Source organism: Oreochromis niloticus, linkage group LG19 (assembly GCF_001858045.2).
Source record: "Oreochromis niloticus isolate F11D_XX linkage group LG19, O_niloticus_UMD_NMBU, whole genome shotgun sequence".
NCBI classification, from domain to species: domain Eukaryota; kingdom Metazoa; phylum Chordata; class Actinopteri; order Cichliformes; family Cichlidae; genus Oreochromis; species Oreochromis niloticus.
Window position 1 is genome coordinate 11,452,768 of NC_031983.2, and position 19,495 is coordinate 11,472,262.

Below are 19,495 nucleotides of genomic sequence, written 5' to 3' on the forward strand. Positions count from 1 at the left end.
GTTCTCCCAAGCAAAAGACAAGTCACATGGGCGCCACGGTAGATTGGAGATTTATGAAACATGAATTAGCTATGAAAATCACACACAGGCTGGGAGGCAGGTTTGTGCACTGCACGAGCAAAGAAAGTGTCCTGCAAAATTGACACATCAGATTCAAACATGTTCTTAGCAAGCTCTTAGCAAGACAGTAGTGGGCTTCAGAGGTGATTTTTAAAGAGTTGCAAAGATCTCTTGAGATTGCAAGAAGATGTGTGGGAATTATTCAAGTACTACAAAATGGTTTGTCACATAATGAGGTCTTTAAAATGTGAGACATACCTCCTTTAAACAGCTGAAAATCCTGAGGGGTGAGAGGTTTGACCAGGCCACAGTCATTACATCATCTTCCAGCTCTGAAACTCTGATCAAGTAGGTAATGCATCAGCACTAGAGAAGCAGCTGATCAATAAATCATTTAATGTGGTTAAAAAATGTATTAGCTCTGGCTCCCTAGTGACACCAAGAAGAACACTTTGGATTTTATTCGTGTCCTGTCAATCAGCTGTTACAACAAGTGAATGTCACGTTGGCTTTCTAGTACCGACTGAGGGCTCTGAGGTAATTTCATAACTGTCCCTAGTGAAGACCACCAACAATATTATGCAACTGAGCTCTTAAGAACTACCCACTGCATAGTCTGATTCTCTGCACTCTGCCCCGCAGCATCACCTCTTATAAACGACATCAGTGTGGGTCAAAGGTGTTGTGATGACAGCAATAATAACAAGAAGAAACTAATGTTTTACAATAAGCCTGTTCGTATTTTTGAAACTGTTATAATTGATCGGGTTGTTGAGCATTAGCAGTAAATGCCAGGTTACATCAGTATTGTTTATCTCAGCCTACTTTGGGACACTGGACCAGAGAGTGTTCTCGCAGGCACACAGCACATCAAACACGGGCATGGCAGTGTTTTCAGTCGGTAGGCGTCTTGCACTCTCTCTCCCTAGCTTTCCACTTGACTTTAATTTGCTCTAGTACGCGTCATCTTTACAGACTCGCCTCCACGCATTGTGGGCTATACTTTCTGCCTGGGCCATTATTATTATTATTATTATTTTTTAAAAAGGAAGAAAAAAAAGGAAAAAATCAAACACAGACATAAACAAGCAAACAAGGCAAAACAAACAAAGCCCAGCTGACATTACCGACGCCTTCACAACCACATGCCCTTCCCTCTTTGATTTTTGGGGGGACTTTTTAAGAAGCGGAAGGCGAATTTGTTTGAGCACACGTTGTCAGGATGAGCTGATGTGAGCGCTGCATCAAGTGCGCGGTGGTGATGCTCCCGTATAAAACAGCCCGCCGTATTTTGGCACAGAGGAGGATGCATCACTTTAACCCTCGGCTCTGCCCTCCGGACTCGCCCATACAGTGTTCAGCTTAGATAAGTTGAGAGGGGATGTGTGATGCCATTGCAAGGAATCCTACCACTCGATATTCCCGAGGATCTCTCTCGGTTCGTTTTTTCCTTCAACTTCGATGGCTTGAGTGGTCCATTTGCGCTCATGCTTGCAGCCGAGGAGGGATGTAAGGTACGGGCATCTACCGCCCTCACATTGCACGGAGTAGCGGCGTGATTCAGGTCGCTATCTGAGTGCCAGAAAGCAAAAAACTACTTTCGAGATGTGAATTATCGAGATTTGCCACTCATTCCACCGGCTCGCCTGTCCTATGCTATCGACAACGGGATTTCAAGAGGAAAATGATTGTGGCATAAACTATTTCTGGAGACGCCTGTCACAGATATCGCCGCTGAACTGGATAGGGTGGATGGTTATTTCCCAAACAGTTCAAGCTTATGTATACTGCATTCATTTGTTGGAAACGCTGCCTAGTATCTTCGAGAACAGCGCAAGAGGAATGCTGTGCCAAGATCTAATGCCATTTACTTTAAGTTTTTGGCCTTTTTTCTTCGGTCATTGCCTTCTCTCACTGTTGTTACTCTCGTGCCAGGTAAGGATCACGTTCAGGCGCGCCACTTGACAATTTACGCATGAGAAGAGGTTACACTGATGTAACTTGAGTTTCATTTACTGATGGACTATGGATAAGAGCTGTGGAGCTAATAACCTTTTCCAAGTAACTTGTGTGCTCTTTAAGATGCATTGCCATATAATACCAGCTTACACTTGGTGGGATCACCGCTCCAGAGCACTGTGTTGAGGGAATGCTGGCAGGCAGGCATGTGTAGTGAGTTTGCAGCAGGTCATGAGAAATGCAGCTATGCCCAGGTACACACAGAGGCACTCTGCTTTTTTGTTGTGGGAACACGGAGTAACCAACTGTGTTTATATGATAACAACATTCAGTTATCCCACCAGGATCCCTGCAGCAGGCATATGTTAGTGATGAGTATTCTAACCTCTGCCCCATGCTGCTGCCTACAGATAGTGGTGAGCAGTTGTTCACGCGCACGCAGTGTTGCCAGGGTTCATGTGTAATGTGATCTGCTTGAGTTTCCAAGTCCACCCACGCACACTCCTCGGGGCAGCCTGCTGCCCACTCTGTTGGTGGGTGGTTTCTTACAGGGAGCGGGCTGCAGCCATATACGTGATACTATTTTACATGTACTACATACACAGCAGCCCCAGTGACAACAACACTGGAGCTGCGATATGAAAAGAATGCTGAGAGGATATCCACAGTGCTACAAACTAAGAGGCTGCTGAGTATTCAAGCATCTCCATTTGTGCTGCACAGTGTTGTGCTGATGGTACTTCTGAGTAATGCACTAAGGGACACAGCCTCAGTCCTTTCAATCTCTCTTTCTCTCCCTCTGTCTCTTTTTTCTCTCACCATAAGGGAGAGCTCCAGAGGTCATGCTCACGGACTGTGGCGGAGAAAGTTAGTGAACAGTGCCAGCTGGCATGCCACTGTAGAAGATACCCTCCCCTTCCACCACCGCCGCCTCCACCGCCGCCCCCGCGGCTACTGGGCACCACAGGTAAGGCTTCCAGCTCACCCTCCAAGCTTTCACAGCTGTCTCCCTCCAAGTCCGTCTCAGTCTGTCTGCTCTCAGCCCACAGTTGGATCTTGTTCCTAGCCAAACGCAGGTGTCAGGCAAGTGGCTAGTCTGAAGAAACTGTTTTGACGTGAAGTGTTTCCATTTATGTACACGGGGAAAATGCACCATCAACCTCTTGAGATTAACGTGTGAGTGCTCGTGCACGGGTGTAATTTTGCACTCGTGTGTCTGTGCGTGTGTTAGAGCCAGCAGGATGTTGACAGCTGAACACAAGACTAATATATACTGGGTCTGACCCTGGGGAGTACCCGGCTGCCTGTGAAATCCATGCCTGCTGGGCTGCCAAGCTCAGCGGTTCAGTGGTAGGGTTTCCCCCCGGAGAACCCCTGATTAAAAGACAGATGAGTTAATTAAATTAGCTATAATTTGTTAGAGATAAGAGGCTAATGATCCAGCCCAGTAGTTCCAGCTTTGTTTTGAAGTCGAGCTGGCGGCAATAAGTGTGCGTGCGTGTTAGTGCTCATATACAGCAAGCTTGGATATCTGTGTCGCTCCAGCGCCTGTTGTGGCAGCGCTCCCCTTCCTCTTTCGTCTCACTCTGAGGTGCTAAATCTATTGAGCGAAAGGCAAACATATTTAACAGGCCTGCTTGCTGAAAGTTGATATGATTTGTATTTCATCTCAGGCACCTTAATGAACAGTGCTGAAATATGGGACAGGTGTTTTGCTGATGATGCAGCTATTACTGTGATTCTTTAGAATCACTCATCCTGAGCCCTTCGTATTACAAGGAGGGGGGAATACTTAATCACGAAGCAGTGGAAGGACTTTAATCAATCAGCTTCAATGTGTTCTTTTCCTGTCTGGTCAATGCAAATGGACCTCCTTTTTCTCCTGACTCACCATGTGAGTTACCTACAAATCGAGAGTTATAGACTCTTCTGTGATTGTTGTCAAGGTCACTGCATGAATCCTGCCACAACCATCTGACTGCAAGTAAAGGTGGGCCCTGGCCAATACAAGCTCGGACCTCTGAGTGCTGCCTCCACAAGATCTGATCCCTCCAACAACAACCAAATAAAAAAAACAGCAATATGTCATGTTAATAAGATAAGCGGATCAATCTTCATTTCTTTTTATCTTTACACACATATGTTTGCAGTGGGTGGAGACACCATTAATATTTCATTCAAAGGGAGTTTTTTTTGTCGTCGCATTTTTCATGCATAATTATCTAAATATTCCTTCAGCAGCCCAATTTGCAGAGCACTTTGAGCTGAAAATGTGCTTTAAACTGTCGTCTTTAAAATCCAATGAATATGCACAGCTAACATGAAAACTGGGACAATGGCTGGGACCACATCTATCAGATAAAAGTCTAATAAAACTGAGGAAAAATTGGCACAGTGAAAGAAGTGTCTGCATGCTAAAAATGGTATCTGAGGTCCCTTGATAGGAGTGTGCTCTATCACAATAAAGTAGATCCTTACCACTGACTGAATTAAATCCTACAGCCGTTGACAAAACGAAGGATTAAAATGGAAGTTTGGCTGAGAGGGGCTTTTAAATTCACAGTGACTTATGAAGTGGTGTGCTGTACCAGGGAGAGCCATACCTTTTTATTTGCTGTGTAGAAATGTGCTGTGTTGGAAAAATAGTCTTCAGCATTACTCAGGAGTATTTGTTGCTATGGTGTAAGCCCATTCGTCTCATTCATAACAAAAATCCTCTACATGCAGGAGGAGCTTGTTATTTTATGTACCGAACAGGGTATTTTCTCCTTGAATGATAGGTAGATATGCTCATGACAAACCTGATTTAAAGACGGTGGGAGAGCACAGGATGCTGCAAAACAAGACGAGAGAAATTCTGCAATACAGATACGAAGATGCTGATGCACACAATGTTATACAACATTCCTGGTGAGTGATCTTACTCCACGAATCTAATGTGGAAAGAGCAGGAGGTTCCTGCAACAGTAATTGGTGTGGACAAGAGTGCTGGTGTAGGGAAGGCTGACAGGACCTTAAATGATTCATGGTGTCGGGTTGGATATCTTTGAACGTTGCACCTAAGACCTAAAGAACGGGTGAGGACACGAAAGCACAAAAAGAGCAGAGGAGAGAAAGCGTCTCGTTTCTCTTTCACTATTGTGTTGTTTAAAAGTTAAGCCACTTACTAAGGATCAAAATGCAAAACACAAGTCAGCATTGTGGCTTAAGTGTAAATATAATTAATGCATTTTTAATAATACGCGTACCTTTTTTAATGATGTGTTTTAATGTATTCTGTTTATTGTCTTCTTCTGTATCTACACCTCTCTCTTCTTGCTGCCCCTTTCACTCTGTTTCCAAGTGGAAAAGCCCAAGGTGCAATTGTGGAGGCCGTGGTGGATGGAGATGGATATCGTAGTTCTCGGAACGGTGGGCTGTGCCTCACTTATCTTCCTCCTCTCAGCTATCATCATCTGCTACAAAGCTATCAAGAGGTAAGAAGCTACCCTAACATGTTAAATTCTGTTTGTTTAACATTGTAATTAAAACCGTTATTTTTAAAATAAGGACTAACTGAAGTAGAAGTCAGTCACGGATTGAGACAGGCGGGTAAATAGACATGTGGGGTACTCTAATAAGTGTCCTGCCTTTTTGTTAGAGTTATGCCATTGCCCCCCTAGGTCATACTGAGGTCAGAGGTTAGGTGGGTTGTAAATATCCACTACATTGAGTCAAGCAGAAATATCCTATATGCTGAATTCATTTGCTGAAGTGCAAAATGACATAACAATGCTCTATTGATTTTAATTCACGTAAAAGTCTAAAGCATCCTAGGATGGCAGCTGGATTCATAAATGTGAAAGCAAGAGCCAAGCAAAGGAATCCCAACACACTGCTGTTGCAGCATTTTCCACATTTGGCTTATTAGAAAAAAAAAAGTCCGTGTGAGGTTTTAGCCTGCGGCACAACCAGACCCAATTCTCTTGGTGCCGTTCAGCAGCACGGTGTCACACATGCACTCCGACGTTCCCTTAATGTTCACAGATATTTCAAAAACGCACACTCACATCTAAATCCTGCCAGGTTTGTAAAGAATACTTACGTGCACCCATCCATAAACACACAATATCTTTACACGCACTCATTCATCATCTTGGCGTGTTTCACAGTCCATAACTAACCACGTGAGAACACCATGTGTGCAGAATTAGGCATTAAATCAAGAAGCTACTTCTATGTTTTATGCATATGTATTTAAAAAGATCTAGTATCCTACCTTCTTATGTTTATGGGACTATATTAAGCCTGCATGCCAGATATGGCTTTCTTCAGCAGAACTCTATTTCTCCTTTCTTTAAACAACAAATAGGCAAAGTCAGGCAGCGGAAGTAATGGGCGGTTGGCTCAGGAATTCATTATGGCAATTCTCCAGCCCCCTGTGTAGCCAAGGGGCACCTTTTTTAATGCAGCAGTGGTAGGAAAGTGTTGTTGCAATATGGGCTCTAGCCCCAAACCCGAGTCATTATTTATGAATTAATTTGCGCAGTCATTCAGTCGCAGGCCACATCTTTTATACATGCAAGCAGGTCGTGTCCTGAAGCTCTGTGGGCTCTAGACTGCAGACTTTGTGCCACGCCAAGCTGCCCTCTACTCAGAATGAGAAGGGAATATACACAGGTCCAGACTAGGCTCATTAGACATTCATTAGTCAAAGCCAGTAGCAGAGCGGTCCAGGGAAAGATGTGACTGCTTTAGCATTTGTCTTGGATTCTCTAATCATCCATCGTTCCAGAGGGGAAAGGAGAGGAAACAACACAGTCAAAAAGGACAGATAAAGTGTTGTCTACCAAAGCGAGCAAAGGCAGTAATTCAGCATCTCAGTCAATAACAGTGTGAAAAAGGGTTTGTCAGTGAGAAAAACACAGCCCGGTTATATATAGCCCTCCCAGCTCCTCAGTGCTCCGGGCTTTCCCAATGAAAATCAGCTGGACGAGGGCCAAGGCCCGAGCATTACAGACAGTGGAAGAGCGAGCACTGCAGGTCCCAGCCCTCCTGGCCTTTTGTTATTTTTTGTGATCTTTGCTTGCCAGTCATCTCTCAGAAGCAAGCGGGACTGAAAAGGAGAAAAAAAAGAACACTTCCACACAATCCTATTCAGAGTCCACAGCACCAGAGAGGCTGGTGTGCAAGCACAGAGAGGAGGATTCAGACACACGCTGCTTTTCAGTGTTGCTGTACCAGCCAAAGCAAAAGAGATGATACTGCAGTCCAGGCTGTCAGCCATCCAAGGAGCCAAAACAAATAAAACTCAGACCAACTGACTAATGAAGCTAGATGCTTTTCCCAATCACTTACCGCTCAGGGAGGCTTGTTCAAAGACGGATAATGCATCCCAGCTGGTCCTTTTCAAGGGTAACACAGAACATCCAAAATACTCAAAAAACCGAAACGGAAAATGCTACAATATTTGCTCACACATCATTAATCTCCCTTTGTTTTATTTTCGAAATCGCTAAACCGGCACCATCAAAACCGGTGACAGACTTTTACAGTCTGTTTCGTAATGCGTTTGCTTTGAACCATACCATGTTACTCTAATTTCCAGATGGCTGGAGTAATTGTAAACAGCCCAACACATGTCCTAATTTCACCATCATGCATTCCCCAAACTTCAAACGGCAATGTGCGCTGTGATTGCACAGCTTTGATATGAAATATTCATCTAACCTGTGAAGTGTTGTGTTGCCACCTGCCACGTGTCAACAGCATGGCATCTATTATTGAAGGCCCGGGCAGAGGTCGGCTTGAGGCCCCGGTGCTCTGCCCTGTGTGGTGGCCCAAAGCGACATGGTCAGTCAGTGCGGAGATTACATCCTGAGAAAAATAAACAGGGCCGAAGCGGCTTCCAGGAATCTGTAGCTCACCGGTGTCGAACAGCACAGAGATCCTATCTTGTTCTCTTACTTGCTAAATCTCACGTGGAATCATCAAGACATGCCAGACTTCTCTTAATTGCTTTTTCGTCCGTTTTCGACACTATTCAGTTGCGACTTAGAATAAAACTCCTTTTTATCTTAAATTTAACTGGCTGCACCAAATATAATGAGGGACAATAAAAAAGTTCTGTGATTCCACCCATAAAGAGCAAAAAACGTCACTGATTAAAATCGTAGCAGCAGCCATCTCTGCTCTGGACTACTTCCAGCGCTCGTGCTAATTTTAGATGGCTCCTGTTCTGTCCACTTGCACATATGCATCTGCAATGCGTTCTGGATCTCCTCCACTGTGTGGAGCCTTTCAACTTCAATTGCATTTTGTGGAAGAGGATGAAGCAAGGCAGGTGGTGAGCGAACATTGTGTTGATGTGGCTAAAAGCTACAATGTGAGTGTAGAAGGTTCAAATTTTCCCTGCAGTGTCTCAGAACATCACAGTACAATCTCCACCTCCAGAGTCCGACCCTGGTGGATGAATTCATAGTGAAACTTTAAAACATGAGCACACTCACGCGATGGCCCTCCTCCAAGGAGGGCACTGCTTGAGACTCAGTTCCCGTTACTACTGTTGATATTTAACGTGAAGGAGGAGTTCCTTTCACATAAAGGTTTGAGATCCAAGCTGAAACAGGCTCATATATTAAACAGGTAAGAACAGAGCTTCCAGGAACAGCTCTTAAAATAGCACTTACAACAGTCCATTTGTGCTTGAGGAGATGACCTTGAATGGGATAGTGTGTAAATTCAAATAAGGTAATGTTAGAGTTTTTTTGCTTTTTATAGGTTGGCTTGCACACACACACACACACACACACACACACACACACACACACACGCATGCACACAAACTCACATAAATGAAATGAATGAAAACTGTTCATTATAAATTTGTGTTCAGTGTTTTTCCAAATGATACTTCAGTCAACCAGTGATGAGTGGACATCCCAGCCACAGTCACTGACTTATTAAAAAAAAGTATGATATAAAACCATCAGTCTGCTACAGAAGTAAGAATAGGATCGTGTTTCTATGCTTAAAGACCTCGTATCATGGTGTCATCAGATATTCCTGCATAAAAATGTGGCAACGTCCGTGGATAAACGTGGACACTGTCTTATCGCACCTTCATCAAAACTGGTTTATCTTTTTGTTTTGTCATGTCTTACAGAAACATCCATATCACCCTTTGTTCATGTAGTTTCATCTGTTTAGAGTTGCTGTAGGAACCAAAGGGAATAAATCTTACTTTGTCCCAACACCCACAGGTCTGTTTAAGTCTTATCATAGTTTTCTGTAACTGGACTCCAGAAATGTTTGAGGCTAATGTTGTTATAGAGTCTATGTTGGCTGGACTTTGGGAGATTCCTCCTCCATCCTCCCTGTGGGACCGATATAATTGTGTCTAGCATATTGTTTTGTTTGAGTAACTGTTGCTGTTTTTGTACATTCTCCCCTCAGGCGACAGCAGTGATTAATAGATTAATACAGACTTCTAAAAAATATTCAAAGTTTAAATCACTAATTTCAGCTGGTGAACTCCAGCTACACTGCATTATGTTACATCCCAGAGAGAAAACTGGTATATCCCAAATCCCTTCCCTGCAGCAGTGGGGACCACCGCCCCCTCCCCACATCAGAGTGTTTCCACCCCGGGGCTGGACAGTTTCTTTTCTCTGGCTTTCCCCTGGTCTCACAGGGACACAGCAAGCAGCATCTGCTCTACATGGCCAGCATGTGTCCCTGTTGTGTTCACCCAAATGACCCCTCCCAGGTGACACTGGAGTCCCACAGGAAGTCTTAGTCATACTTTTGTGTTTTGTTTAAAAGTTCTTTTGTGGAAAGTGTAATGTTCGCACATAATGTTGATCAGCTTCTGCATGGCCCTCCAAAGTATCTACACAGAGATTCCCAATCACTTTTAGGTATAAAAGCTCAGTTAAAAGTCAGTAAAATCTCCCTCGATTCTTCACACAAATTTCAAACTAGTGGAAGAAACACAGTATAAATTAGGAATAAGGCAAAGCAGCCACCATCCTGTGGTATCGACAAATAGCTTGATAAAGTTTCATGGCGTTCAGCAGTGATTTTTCAGCCTGGGCCAAAGTGGCTGACAGATAGACTAAAATTGCCTGGACTAAAGCCATCCTGTTAGAGTAGCTAAAAATGTGAGGTGAGGGATTCTCAAAGACTTTCTTATTTACACCCTATTGCAGTTTTTGTTTCTTTGAATGGAAACCCTTTAAAATGTTTAAAGATGCTCATAGTGACTTTGCGTATCAGAGTAACTGCTTGTGTAAAAACTGGACAGAGTCAAGTCAAGCAGGATTTTAGGGCTAATGCCGGCGAGCACGGGATGCGGATGGGTCGAGGTTAAGCTCAGCGCTGAAGTGACAGCTGAAAAACAGCCGAGACGGGAGCATTTTTCAAAATCTGACAGCGGCAAGACGGTTGTTTAACAGGTGTGGCAAAAATGTGATCGGTCAAAGTGCGTGGGAGCATCCCAAAGAGACAGCTGACAGACTGAGATGACAGCACAAGAATGATAAATATTGAGTGGTGCAAAAAAAAAAAAAAAAAACCCTGGCAGATCATTTTTCATACTGACACCTCACCAAGAAAGAATTGTATAAATATTGCTAGTATTACAGAAAAATATCCTTAAGGCATATTGAAAGACTTGGTGTGATAATGATTCAGCAAAATCCTGTGCACGGAGGGAAAGAAATGCTATCAGGTGTATTAGACCTCCAAGTAATGTTAACTTTTTAATGAGATCTTGTCAGAGGTCTGGATTCATTACTGGTAGCGTTTTAAGTCTCTGGATATGATAACACCATTAAAACCATATCTCAGTAATTTCCAATACACAATGCCATCAGTCTTAAGCAACGGCGCGTTTTATTATTCATGAATTCGACTTTCATACATTGTTGTTTTTAAAATGTTCCATAGTCCTTTTAAAAGTACCCTCTTCAGTTCTCAACAAGAAGCTAATCCTCACAAGTCACACAGGGTGCTTTCTTCTTGCAGAGCTTTTGTATTGGATTGCATTATGTCATGTATGAGCTCATTTCACCCTGCAAGGACTCCCTATCTGCACCATTCCTTCCCGGCACGATGCCCGAGAAAGGAAAAAGATTTGTGCTGGACCGGACTGAATGTTTGTTGAAGTTGTGCCGGCCAGCCCAGGCTTTCAGGGGCCAAGAGAGGAGAGGAGGGGAGATATTGAGCTGAGATGTAGCTCAAGGGTTCTCAGTGCTAGTGAAGGCACTGTACAGTGTTGAGTGGGACAATGACTGTACTAACTGTATTCAGATCTGTCTCGCAGTTACGTAAACCCGGGCAGGGGAGGGCAGCTGGGGGGGTCGGTGCAGAAGCCACAGTACACTGGACAAATATAATAACCACAAAGGCATCAAGGAGCGCATGAAAAGAGCTACATTGAATGATACTGCTCTTCACAGACCAGTAGCAGCAAGGGGATCATGTGTTGCTGTTTTCTTTTGCACTAGAGCAAAGATCGAGCATTACAGCGCAACCGGTTTTTGAGAAGGAATTTCCCAGGAGGTTGTGTATCGATGTTATTCCCAAGTTGTTTTGACAGCTACACATACTCATTACTTAGAAGAGAAGATTGCATCTCCCAGTCATAGTAGGTAATTGCCTTATGCCATGTGCTGCAATGTATCTTTTCCTTCTGTCTCCTTGCAAAATTGACCTTTAAACACTGAGCTTATTAGAAGGGATTGCTGAGAGCAGCATATCCACCCAGAGCAGCTTGAGAAATCAAATCAGTCTGTAGGTCAGCAGTCCAGAAACTCTGTTTAATGGCATGGCCTTTAGCTATGGATGAATGTAGTGTCATTTTGCTTTGTTTTTTTGATCAAGGAATTCATCCTCACTTTGTAAAAATGTCTGTTCACAGGAAACCACTCCGAAAAGAAGAGAACGGGACAAGTCGTGGGGAGTATGCCATGAGCATCCGTAACAAGAAGGCCATGGGTACAAACAACACTGTGGTATAGACTGTCCTGGTAAACATGAAGCGACATCACCATTATCGCTCACCTTATCCTGACTACAACAGTTCCCTCTCACCTTGAATGAATGCGAGTGGGTTTCACCCCAGGTTTTCAAATTGGTAAAACTTCCCTCTTTGCCTGGCACGTTGCCCGGACTGAAGACACCATTCACCTCGAGAAAAGCTAAAAAGAACGACGGGGGGAAAAAAATCAAGACAGAAAGGACACAGAGAAAGATCCACAACCCCCCATGGTGTCGAAAGTGGCACAGCAGGCTGAACATTATGCTCTTAGTAACAGCAAGTGTTGCTGACAGGCTGGTTGGCTGCCGGCTGGAGAGGGACTGTCTGCCAGTCTGCCGCAGATCCAGACCTCACGCACTGTTGACATCTGCAATGGAACAACAGACAATACAGCAGCCCTGCAGTCCCACGGGCAGCCAGACAAGACAGCCCATCACACACAACAAATAACATGCATGCAGTTTTTACAGAGAATGCAACATTTTTTTATATTCCAACCCTCGCACTCTCCTTTTTTTTCCCTCCATTTTTGAGAAAGATGCTTTGTGAGAAACACGATGTTGCTGCCGGTCCTGGCTCTGAGATGTGGATTCCTCTGACTATGCAATTTAAAGAAATCCATATAAACAAAGGAGGAGCAGAAACATCAACATGGGACATTCTGGTTATTTTGCCATGCCAAAACAGGCTACAGAAGGCTCAATGTAATATATATATATATATCAGTCATCCATGTATTTATTTCCTCTATTTATTTACTTGTCTATCTTTGAATTTATTTTTCTACTTAAAAGGGAAAAACAACAGTCTTGTAGGTTACTCACATCTTTTCAAATCTTGAACATCTTGACGATTTCATCTTATTTCTTGAGAGCTCTGTTTTCTAAGTGAATAATTTATAGATCATATAATTCATTTGTGATGCACCAATGCTTTAAGCCGGCTGTCGGTTTGTTGAGACACTGATGCAGAAAACGCGCTTGCTCTGCAAAGAGTTTTGGTATCAGTTGTTTTGTCTCTGGGTGTTTGATATCCTCTTCTGTGTTTCCCTGAGACTTCAGCTAAAAAAGTCAGGGGCCTCCATGATGTCCTATGTGAATGTGTGTTACCCGAACGATGCTCCTGTCCTGCATCACACGCCAGTCCCGGCTTTCCGATTTGTTCGCTCAGTGCAAGCACCTCTACGAGTTAAACCTGCTCTCCCTGTCGTCCGGTTAAATCTTGTTGTCCAGTGTCCCGTGGTCGGCTGGATGCCTACCGCCGTGTTTTGTCTGGACGTGACAATCTTCATTTTTCTATCTGTCAAGAAGGGCTTAGCCCATCACTATAGAAACAAGGGACATGAGCCCAGCGCTGACCTTGTGACTGGTGAGAGACAGGAGACTTAGCCAATAGCCAGAGATCAGGTTGCACAGAGGATGGCCTCATCAAGGATGTGTGTGACTCAGTGCTGTCACAGGCATCCTCCTCATCCCCGCTGGAAAAACACAACTGAGCTGAACTGGAGCATCACTCAACGCTGCTCTGCTTTCTTTTCTTTTTTTTCCTTTAATACACTAAATCTGCGTGTGTCTGTGCGGGCATGCATGTGCGCGTGTATGAGTGTGTGTGTGTGTCTGTCTGTGAGTGTGCATGCAGATGAGTGTACTCAGTGAGAGTGGGCTGTACTCTGTGGCTGTCAGTTAAGTATAGATATTGGCTAAACTGTGGAAAATAGAGGGGGATTTAAAAAAAAAAAACACACATACTTGCATTTAAAAATGCACAGGTATTAGCTAACAGTAAACCCCACCATCTACCTATATGAGAGAAATGATGGATGCATGAATGTAAATATTGATATTTAAATATCTGCCTTCTGGACTGTTAATTCATGTACAGTGTAACAGAACATATGTTTATACATAGTAAAAGTTTAAAAAATGTGCTACCACTTAGAATTATGTCAGTGTTGTCATGTTGATGGAGCAAGCCATTAATGTATATATGGCAATCAATAGAGCATACACAATTTATGCATTATACCAAACAGATAACGAAATGTGCATAAGTTGATTTCATTGCTGAGTTTTTCAGTTGTAAATAAAACTGTACATAACAACTGACCCACAGTATGTTGTGTTTAAAGAAATGCATGTGCAGTTATAAAACCACTGTTATACGTAGGCAGACGAGCTGGCCCGTACGTGGTGAAGGTGATAAAAGTGAGACTGTTATATTTAGCCTGTGCCCATCTTGTCTGCTCTATGCTGTGCTGTGCCGTTCGCGTCTTTGGGCAGAGCCGTGCTGGCCTTGTCTCCTGGGCCCCCCACAGCGGAGGACATGTTCTCAGTCTGTCTCACACAGTGCATCTTTAATGAACTGCGATTACCAAGCGCACTCCTCTCCGTGGGGCTTAATGGCACCAGCCAGAAAACTTTTAGGTCACATATTGTGCAAGCTCTGGGCTCGATCAATAACAGTGTCACTAAAAAATCACGTCCGTGTGTGTGTGTGTGTGTAAAAGATTTCTGCAGCTAGAGCAAGAACATGAGCTGATATAACAAAATGAGGTTTTTAGAGTAAGATAAAAGAGGGTAATGGATTCAAAACACCTCTTACAGAGCCTGCATTCTTACACTAGGTCGCGCAGACATGTTCCTATTTCTGCTTTAATTTGCACACCAGACCGTGATGTGAAACAAACAAGGGAGCCTAAACCTGTGCTGTACAGGCTGATGTACTAGAGCACTCAAGAGGAATGTTGATGAATTATAATGTGAATGAGGGTCCATCGAGTTCTCTGCCTTCCCTGCTTTGGATGTGCCACTTGACGGTAATGCAAATGGACACTCAGAGCAATTTAAACATTCATGCATTGTCCAGCCAGGGCGCTGTGGATTTCACTGTAATAAAACCAAAGTGACAGCACTAGGCGGGGGTACTGGGGATTGTCACTGTCTCAACAAGTTTTTCGAGGCTTTCCTTACAGCAAAAAGGTGCTGGAACACTGATTTTAGTTTTTTCAAACACTTGCTTTTACCAGCGTGCTGCTAAGTTTTATCTGCTGCTTCTATACCTCTGCTCTTTAATCACGAGATGTCACAAGCGCACACACCTGGTGATGCATTGTGCTGGTGCATTGGTTGTGTGAGAGAGCTTGCACGGTCCTTTTTTTAAAGCTGACCTTCACAGTCTTTGAGGACCCACTCACACCCTCTCTGCCCGCCAGGCCTTTGGTCAGTGTTAATTACCCTCAGCACCTCCAGCTGCCTACTCATCAGGTCAGCGCTCCCATATGGTCCTGCAGGAGGCAGGCAGGCAGGCGGCAAGCAGGGGTGGGGAAAGTGCTGGATACCTGTGGGACACTGATTACATAAGCTGCTGCTAATGAGAAAGGTTCTTTCAGAAAGGGCTGCGAGTTCAAACGATCACAACGGTGGCAGTGGCTGACAGATGCAACCCCAGAGCAAGGGGGACTTGATTAAACGCACGCACACATACAGGGACACATGCGCACATACACACCTGTAGCTAACATCACTTTAATGCACACTCTCACACGTAGAGGCGCAGCAGGAAAGGACCTCTTTGATGAGCCATGGCTAGAGGTTGATGAGAAGGGGCACTGCAGCCTGATTCAGCTGGCTTGAGGTCACCGGGGAGTGTGCGCGCGTGTGTGTAAGTGCGTGTTCATTAGTCACATTGTGTGATATCATTATACTAGTGACTCATTTGGCAGACACCTCTCAACATGGGTCTTTCAATACCAGCTGCGACTAAAAAGTAATATTTTAAAGAATTTATGCGCAGATCAAATGTGACTTATTTTGGTCCGATAAGCTAATTTTTCCTCGCAGAATACATCTATATCAGCAGATCTAATTCATGCTAAATCCTGATAATGAAATCCTTGCAGCAGAAAAGATCAAAACAAAGATTAATGTGCTGTTCGGTTTTCGGGGCCTGCTGTCATGTCATCTGTTATTCTCAGACAAGAGCTTCATGGTAATACAGTTAGACCTCACAAAAATCCTTAATCACAACAAACCACATTAGGCCAAAGGTAATTGTGTTTGCTTGGTATATGCATGGGCCTATCTGTTTCGCTGCTGCCAATGAAGGGAGGGCTGGAGTAGGAGGAGGCGGGGTGTCTTTCCACTTTGGGGGTGAGGGGGGAGCAAACCGAAATAGTCTTGTTTACCTCCAATGTCTGGCTCCACGTTATCGAGTTACAAAGCTGCTGCCGCAACTCGGATTGGCCTCTGATCGATCTGAGCTGTGATGGCAAAAGGCAGCATGACTGACAGTCTGACAAGGATCTCAGCCGGGAGCTGGGTAATGCATGTCATGTCGTTTTCCCGTAGACACCTGAGGTTTTTTTTCGCTCAGAGGAGTAGCCAGCAGAGCTGATTTTATCTCTCCGCCATCCACATTATGGTAAGCTGGGCATTTTCCCCATCAGTCAGGACATCAAAGGGCAGAAAATGTCATATTTGAATTTTTAAAGGCTCAGCAATTCATTTGAAATGTCAAAGCGTCTCGATGTTTAGAAAAACTTGTACTTTTATTATTCGGCTTGCAACCAAGCAACTTAAAAAGTGATAGGTTATGAATGTCACAGAGTGAACATATCTATGATTAAACAAGCATTTGGTTTCAGGCCCCTGCTATTACTAACATGGGTCTGTGGAAATCCTCTACAGTCGTCAGATTGGGCACCGAACACAGTTCTTCTACACAGTCCAACTCCAGTGTTAGTACTTTAAAATAGCATAGATTTACTGTACATATACTAAAGGTTCTGAAAAATGATTCATTTCAAACGAATCCCACACAGCATCACTTTATATAAGAGTCCTTTTTTTTTTTAAAGTCACTTTCAGCCAGAGCAGATGCATGCAGGCCTAGGGACCCAGGTGAGGCAGAGCTGACCACAGAACAGGTCACATGGGGTAAAACTGTGAAGCAGCCTCAGACGACTGGATCTCCACCTGAGCCATCTTGAACTGGGTGCACTGCAGCCATTTGCGCAGGGCGAATGGAGGGGCTCCGGACATCTGGGCCTGCAGACACTGGTGGTTCACCCTATTCTGGATGGCCTGAAGACGCAACTGCAGCCCTGCAGACAGATGCTTACGACGAAAAGAAGAGAGGATGACAGTGTTTCAGTTTGAAATCATCAGTAGTAATTATCATTAATCTGTATGATTAACACCTTTTAAAACCACTTACCTTAAGATTTGACTGAATCATGGGTAGCCACATAGGAATTAACTGAAAAAAGAAATGGAGATGAATAAATAAGCATTATTCTCCATGTTACAGAGACAATATACAACACTGTCTACATGGAAAGACACTGGACTTATAGCAAACCTTGACAAAGATGGTTGAGTTGCATTCCTGCAGGGCTTCCATTAAACTAATGACATGAAGACACACCATCTCTACCATCTGAGAGACAAATATGAAATAGACTTAATTTTATGTAACATATTTACTGTTCACTCATAATATTAAAAGAAGAAAATCACCATTCTTCCACAGCGACAGTCCTGACTGTCTCAGACAGATGTTTGCAAAGGATACCGCGCAGCACTTACGACTTTATTGTGGGCCATAAGCTGCAGGATGCTGGGTGTAACCCGACTCCAGAACTCGAGGCCCGTGAGGATGGCGCTGGAAGAAAACTCTGTCTGGTTCTGGTTCTGCATGGAGGGAGTGGCGGCTGCCTGCTCGCAGTAGATGGTCCACAGCTGGGCGAACATGAAGGCGTGGAACAGGGAGCACATGTGCAGAACCGACGTCTGAGGATACAGACCGAGACCAAAACTGAAAAGGCCATTGTGGTTGCCACAAATCGCATCGGCAAAAATCTGAGCGTGATCATTTGAAGAGATTTGTGTCTGCCAGACCTTCGACTGTTCTGGGAAGCCAATCAGGATGACGATAAGATGGTCTGCAATGTGGGAGCCAGCGTCGAGAGGGATGGGCATGCAGGAGGTGGAGCCCTGGTGCAGGGCACAGTGCGTCAGGGAGCCCAAAAGAAGCCAGGACAGCTGACGAATGTGGGACACGCACTCAATGAATTCTTTTGGCCTACAAAGACAGAAAAAAATGAAAATGAGTTCAACAAATCAATTAACAACACAGTGTGCAGATCTTTCACCATTAATTTTTCTTATTAAGTCAGTCAGTCTTAGTCTCATCATTTTTACCCTTGTTGCATGGTGGATGGTGGATGATAAAGCCAGGGAAGATAACGCACAACAGCTTTGTTATCGCGGTGATTGCCTTTACTGATCTCCATGGCTGCAACTTGTGCCAAGCCCACTTTCAGGTTGCCCCCAAAAGTGTCCTCGTGCAGTGGCTGACAACAAGCCTTCATATGGCTCTGAAGAGCAGATTTGGAGTGAAGAAAAGATAAGGATGAAAAAAAAAAACTCTACACGTGAGACATGTCCAAACTGTAAACTCACACAAAGAAGACTTACTTTAAGTTTGGTTAGTGTGTGCATATCTGCAATAAAGTCCAAGAGCTCACTTATATATTGCCGCATGCATTCCATTGCTGCCGTCGTGCACTGTAGAGAGAAACAGCAGTTTATCCTTTAGGAGGAATCACAGTGGAGCCTATCTATATTTCCTGCTGTTTTATGAGGCTGATTTTAATAAGACAGCGTAGCACACAGCGATTTAAGTCTCACCCCCGGCAGCGTTGCGATCATGTGCTTTTGGATGATGGTGGATTCCGCTAGCCGTGTGCCGATATCTGCACAAACAAACTGGCAAAATCCACATGGAGTTATAGAATTGCAGTCAGATTGAATCGCTGTGATTTTCTGGCTCTCGTAAACCGAAATGGATAAGAGAGATTTTTTTTTTTACCTGAACCAGAAGTAACAAGTTCGTGTCAGGCAGAGGAGACTTGAACTTGAGAGCCTGCAGGAGCTCTAACACCACAATGCGGGACATGTAGAACTTATCTCTCTCCTGAATGCGAGAAGATAGAGAGTGGAGTAAATGTACTGATGCAGCAAGACTGCCTTTTTCTATTATCACTCTGCCTTACTCATGCTGCGAGGAGAGCATAAACTCTGTAGCTTGAATAGAGGGGGAAGGACAGGCAGCGAGAGGGGAGGGAGGAAAGCCGTGGAGACAGAGAATAGTGAAAGCCGAGGAGTAGATTTAGGCCAGTCCAGATCTCTCCTCCCAGAGTCCCAGGCAGCTCAGATGAGGCTGTCAGGCAGCCTTCTCCCTCCCGGAGGACAGGCTGCTCTCTTTGTTCATCCCTTCCACACAAAGCCCAGCTGCCTGTTTACAAACCACACTGTCATCTTCTGACTTCCAGTTTGTCTCTCGCTTTCTTTTTGTAGTCATGTTTGCTTATGTTAGGAGCAAGCACATGATCTTCTGCTCATGCACAATGCAGAGCTTGCTTCTGTCAGTTCTCACTGCGTAGCTTGCTAATGC

The 19,495-nt window shown here is 44.2% G+C and overlaps 2 protein-coding genes across 8 annotated transcripts in view; one reads left to right on the forward strand and one right to left on the reverse strand.

Moving 5' to 3' along the window:
- The first annotated feature begins 968 nt into the window (after positions 1–968).
- prima1 (proline rich membrane anchor 1) lies at positions 969–13,767 on the forward strand. Its single transcript, XM_005477000.4, has 4 exons — positions 969–1,995; positions 2,845–2,986; positions 5,363–5,495; positions 11,921–13,767. The coding sequence occupies exons 1-4, from the start codon at positions 1,714–1,716 to the stop codon at positions 12,018–12,020; spliced, it is 657 nt and encodes a 218-aa protein (XP_005477057.1). The 5' UTR covers positions 969–1,713; the 3' UTR covers positions 12,021–13,767.
- Positions 13,768–16,561: 2,794 nt separating this feature from the next.
- unc79 (unc-79 homolog, NALCN channel complex subunit) overlaps positions 16,562–19,495 on the reverse strand; it is a 34,070-nt gene continuing 31,136 nt past the window's right edge. For all 7 annotated transcript variants that reach the window (XM_019349122.2, XM_013276296.3, XM_019349121.2 and 4 more), the window contains 9 exons: positions 18,911–19,015; positions 18,730–18,807; positions 18,517–18,606; positions 18,241–18,416; positions 17,938–18,121; positions 17,626–17,829; positions 17,399–17,476; positions 17,255–17,296; positions 16,562–17,154 (listed from right to left, as the gene is read on the reverse strand). In XM_019349122.2, the coding sequence (XP_019204667.1) occupies positions 16,966–17,154; positions 17,255–17,296; positions 17,399–17,476; positions 17,626–17,829; positions 17,938–18,121; positions 18,241–18,416; positions 18,517–18,606; positions 18,730–18,807; positions 18,911–19,015 (1,146 nt within the window). In that variant the 3' untranslated portion in view covers positions 16,562–16,965. The remainder of the gene's footprint in view (positions 17,155–17,254; positions 17,297–17,398; positions 17,477–17,625; positions 17,830–17,937; positions 18,122–18,240; positions 18,417–18,516; positions 18,607–18,729; positions 18,808–18,910; positions 19,016–19,495) is intronic.

Bases quoted from the DNA above. Each gene is read 5' to 3' on its own strand.
- prima1 (XM_005477000.4), top strand. From the start codon at position 1,714: ATGCTATCGACAACGGGATTTCAAGAGGAAAATGATTGTGGCATAAAC. The intron at 1,996-2,844 runs GTAAGGATCACG...TCTCACCATAAG, and splicing joins TGTTGTTACTCTCGTGCCAG to GGAGAGCTCCAGAGGTCATG. The intron at 2,987-5,362 runs GTAAGGCTTCCA...TCTGTTTCCAAG, and splicing joins GCGGCTACTGGGCACCACAG to TGGAAAAGCCCAAGGTGCAA.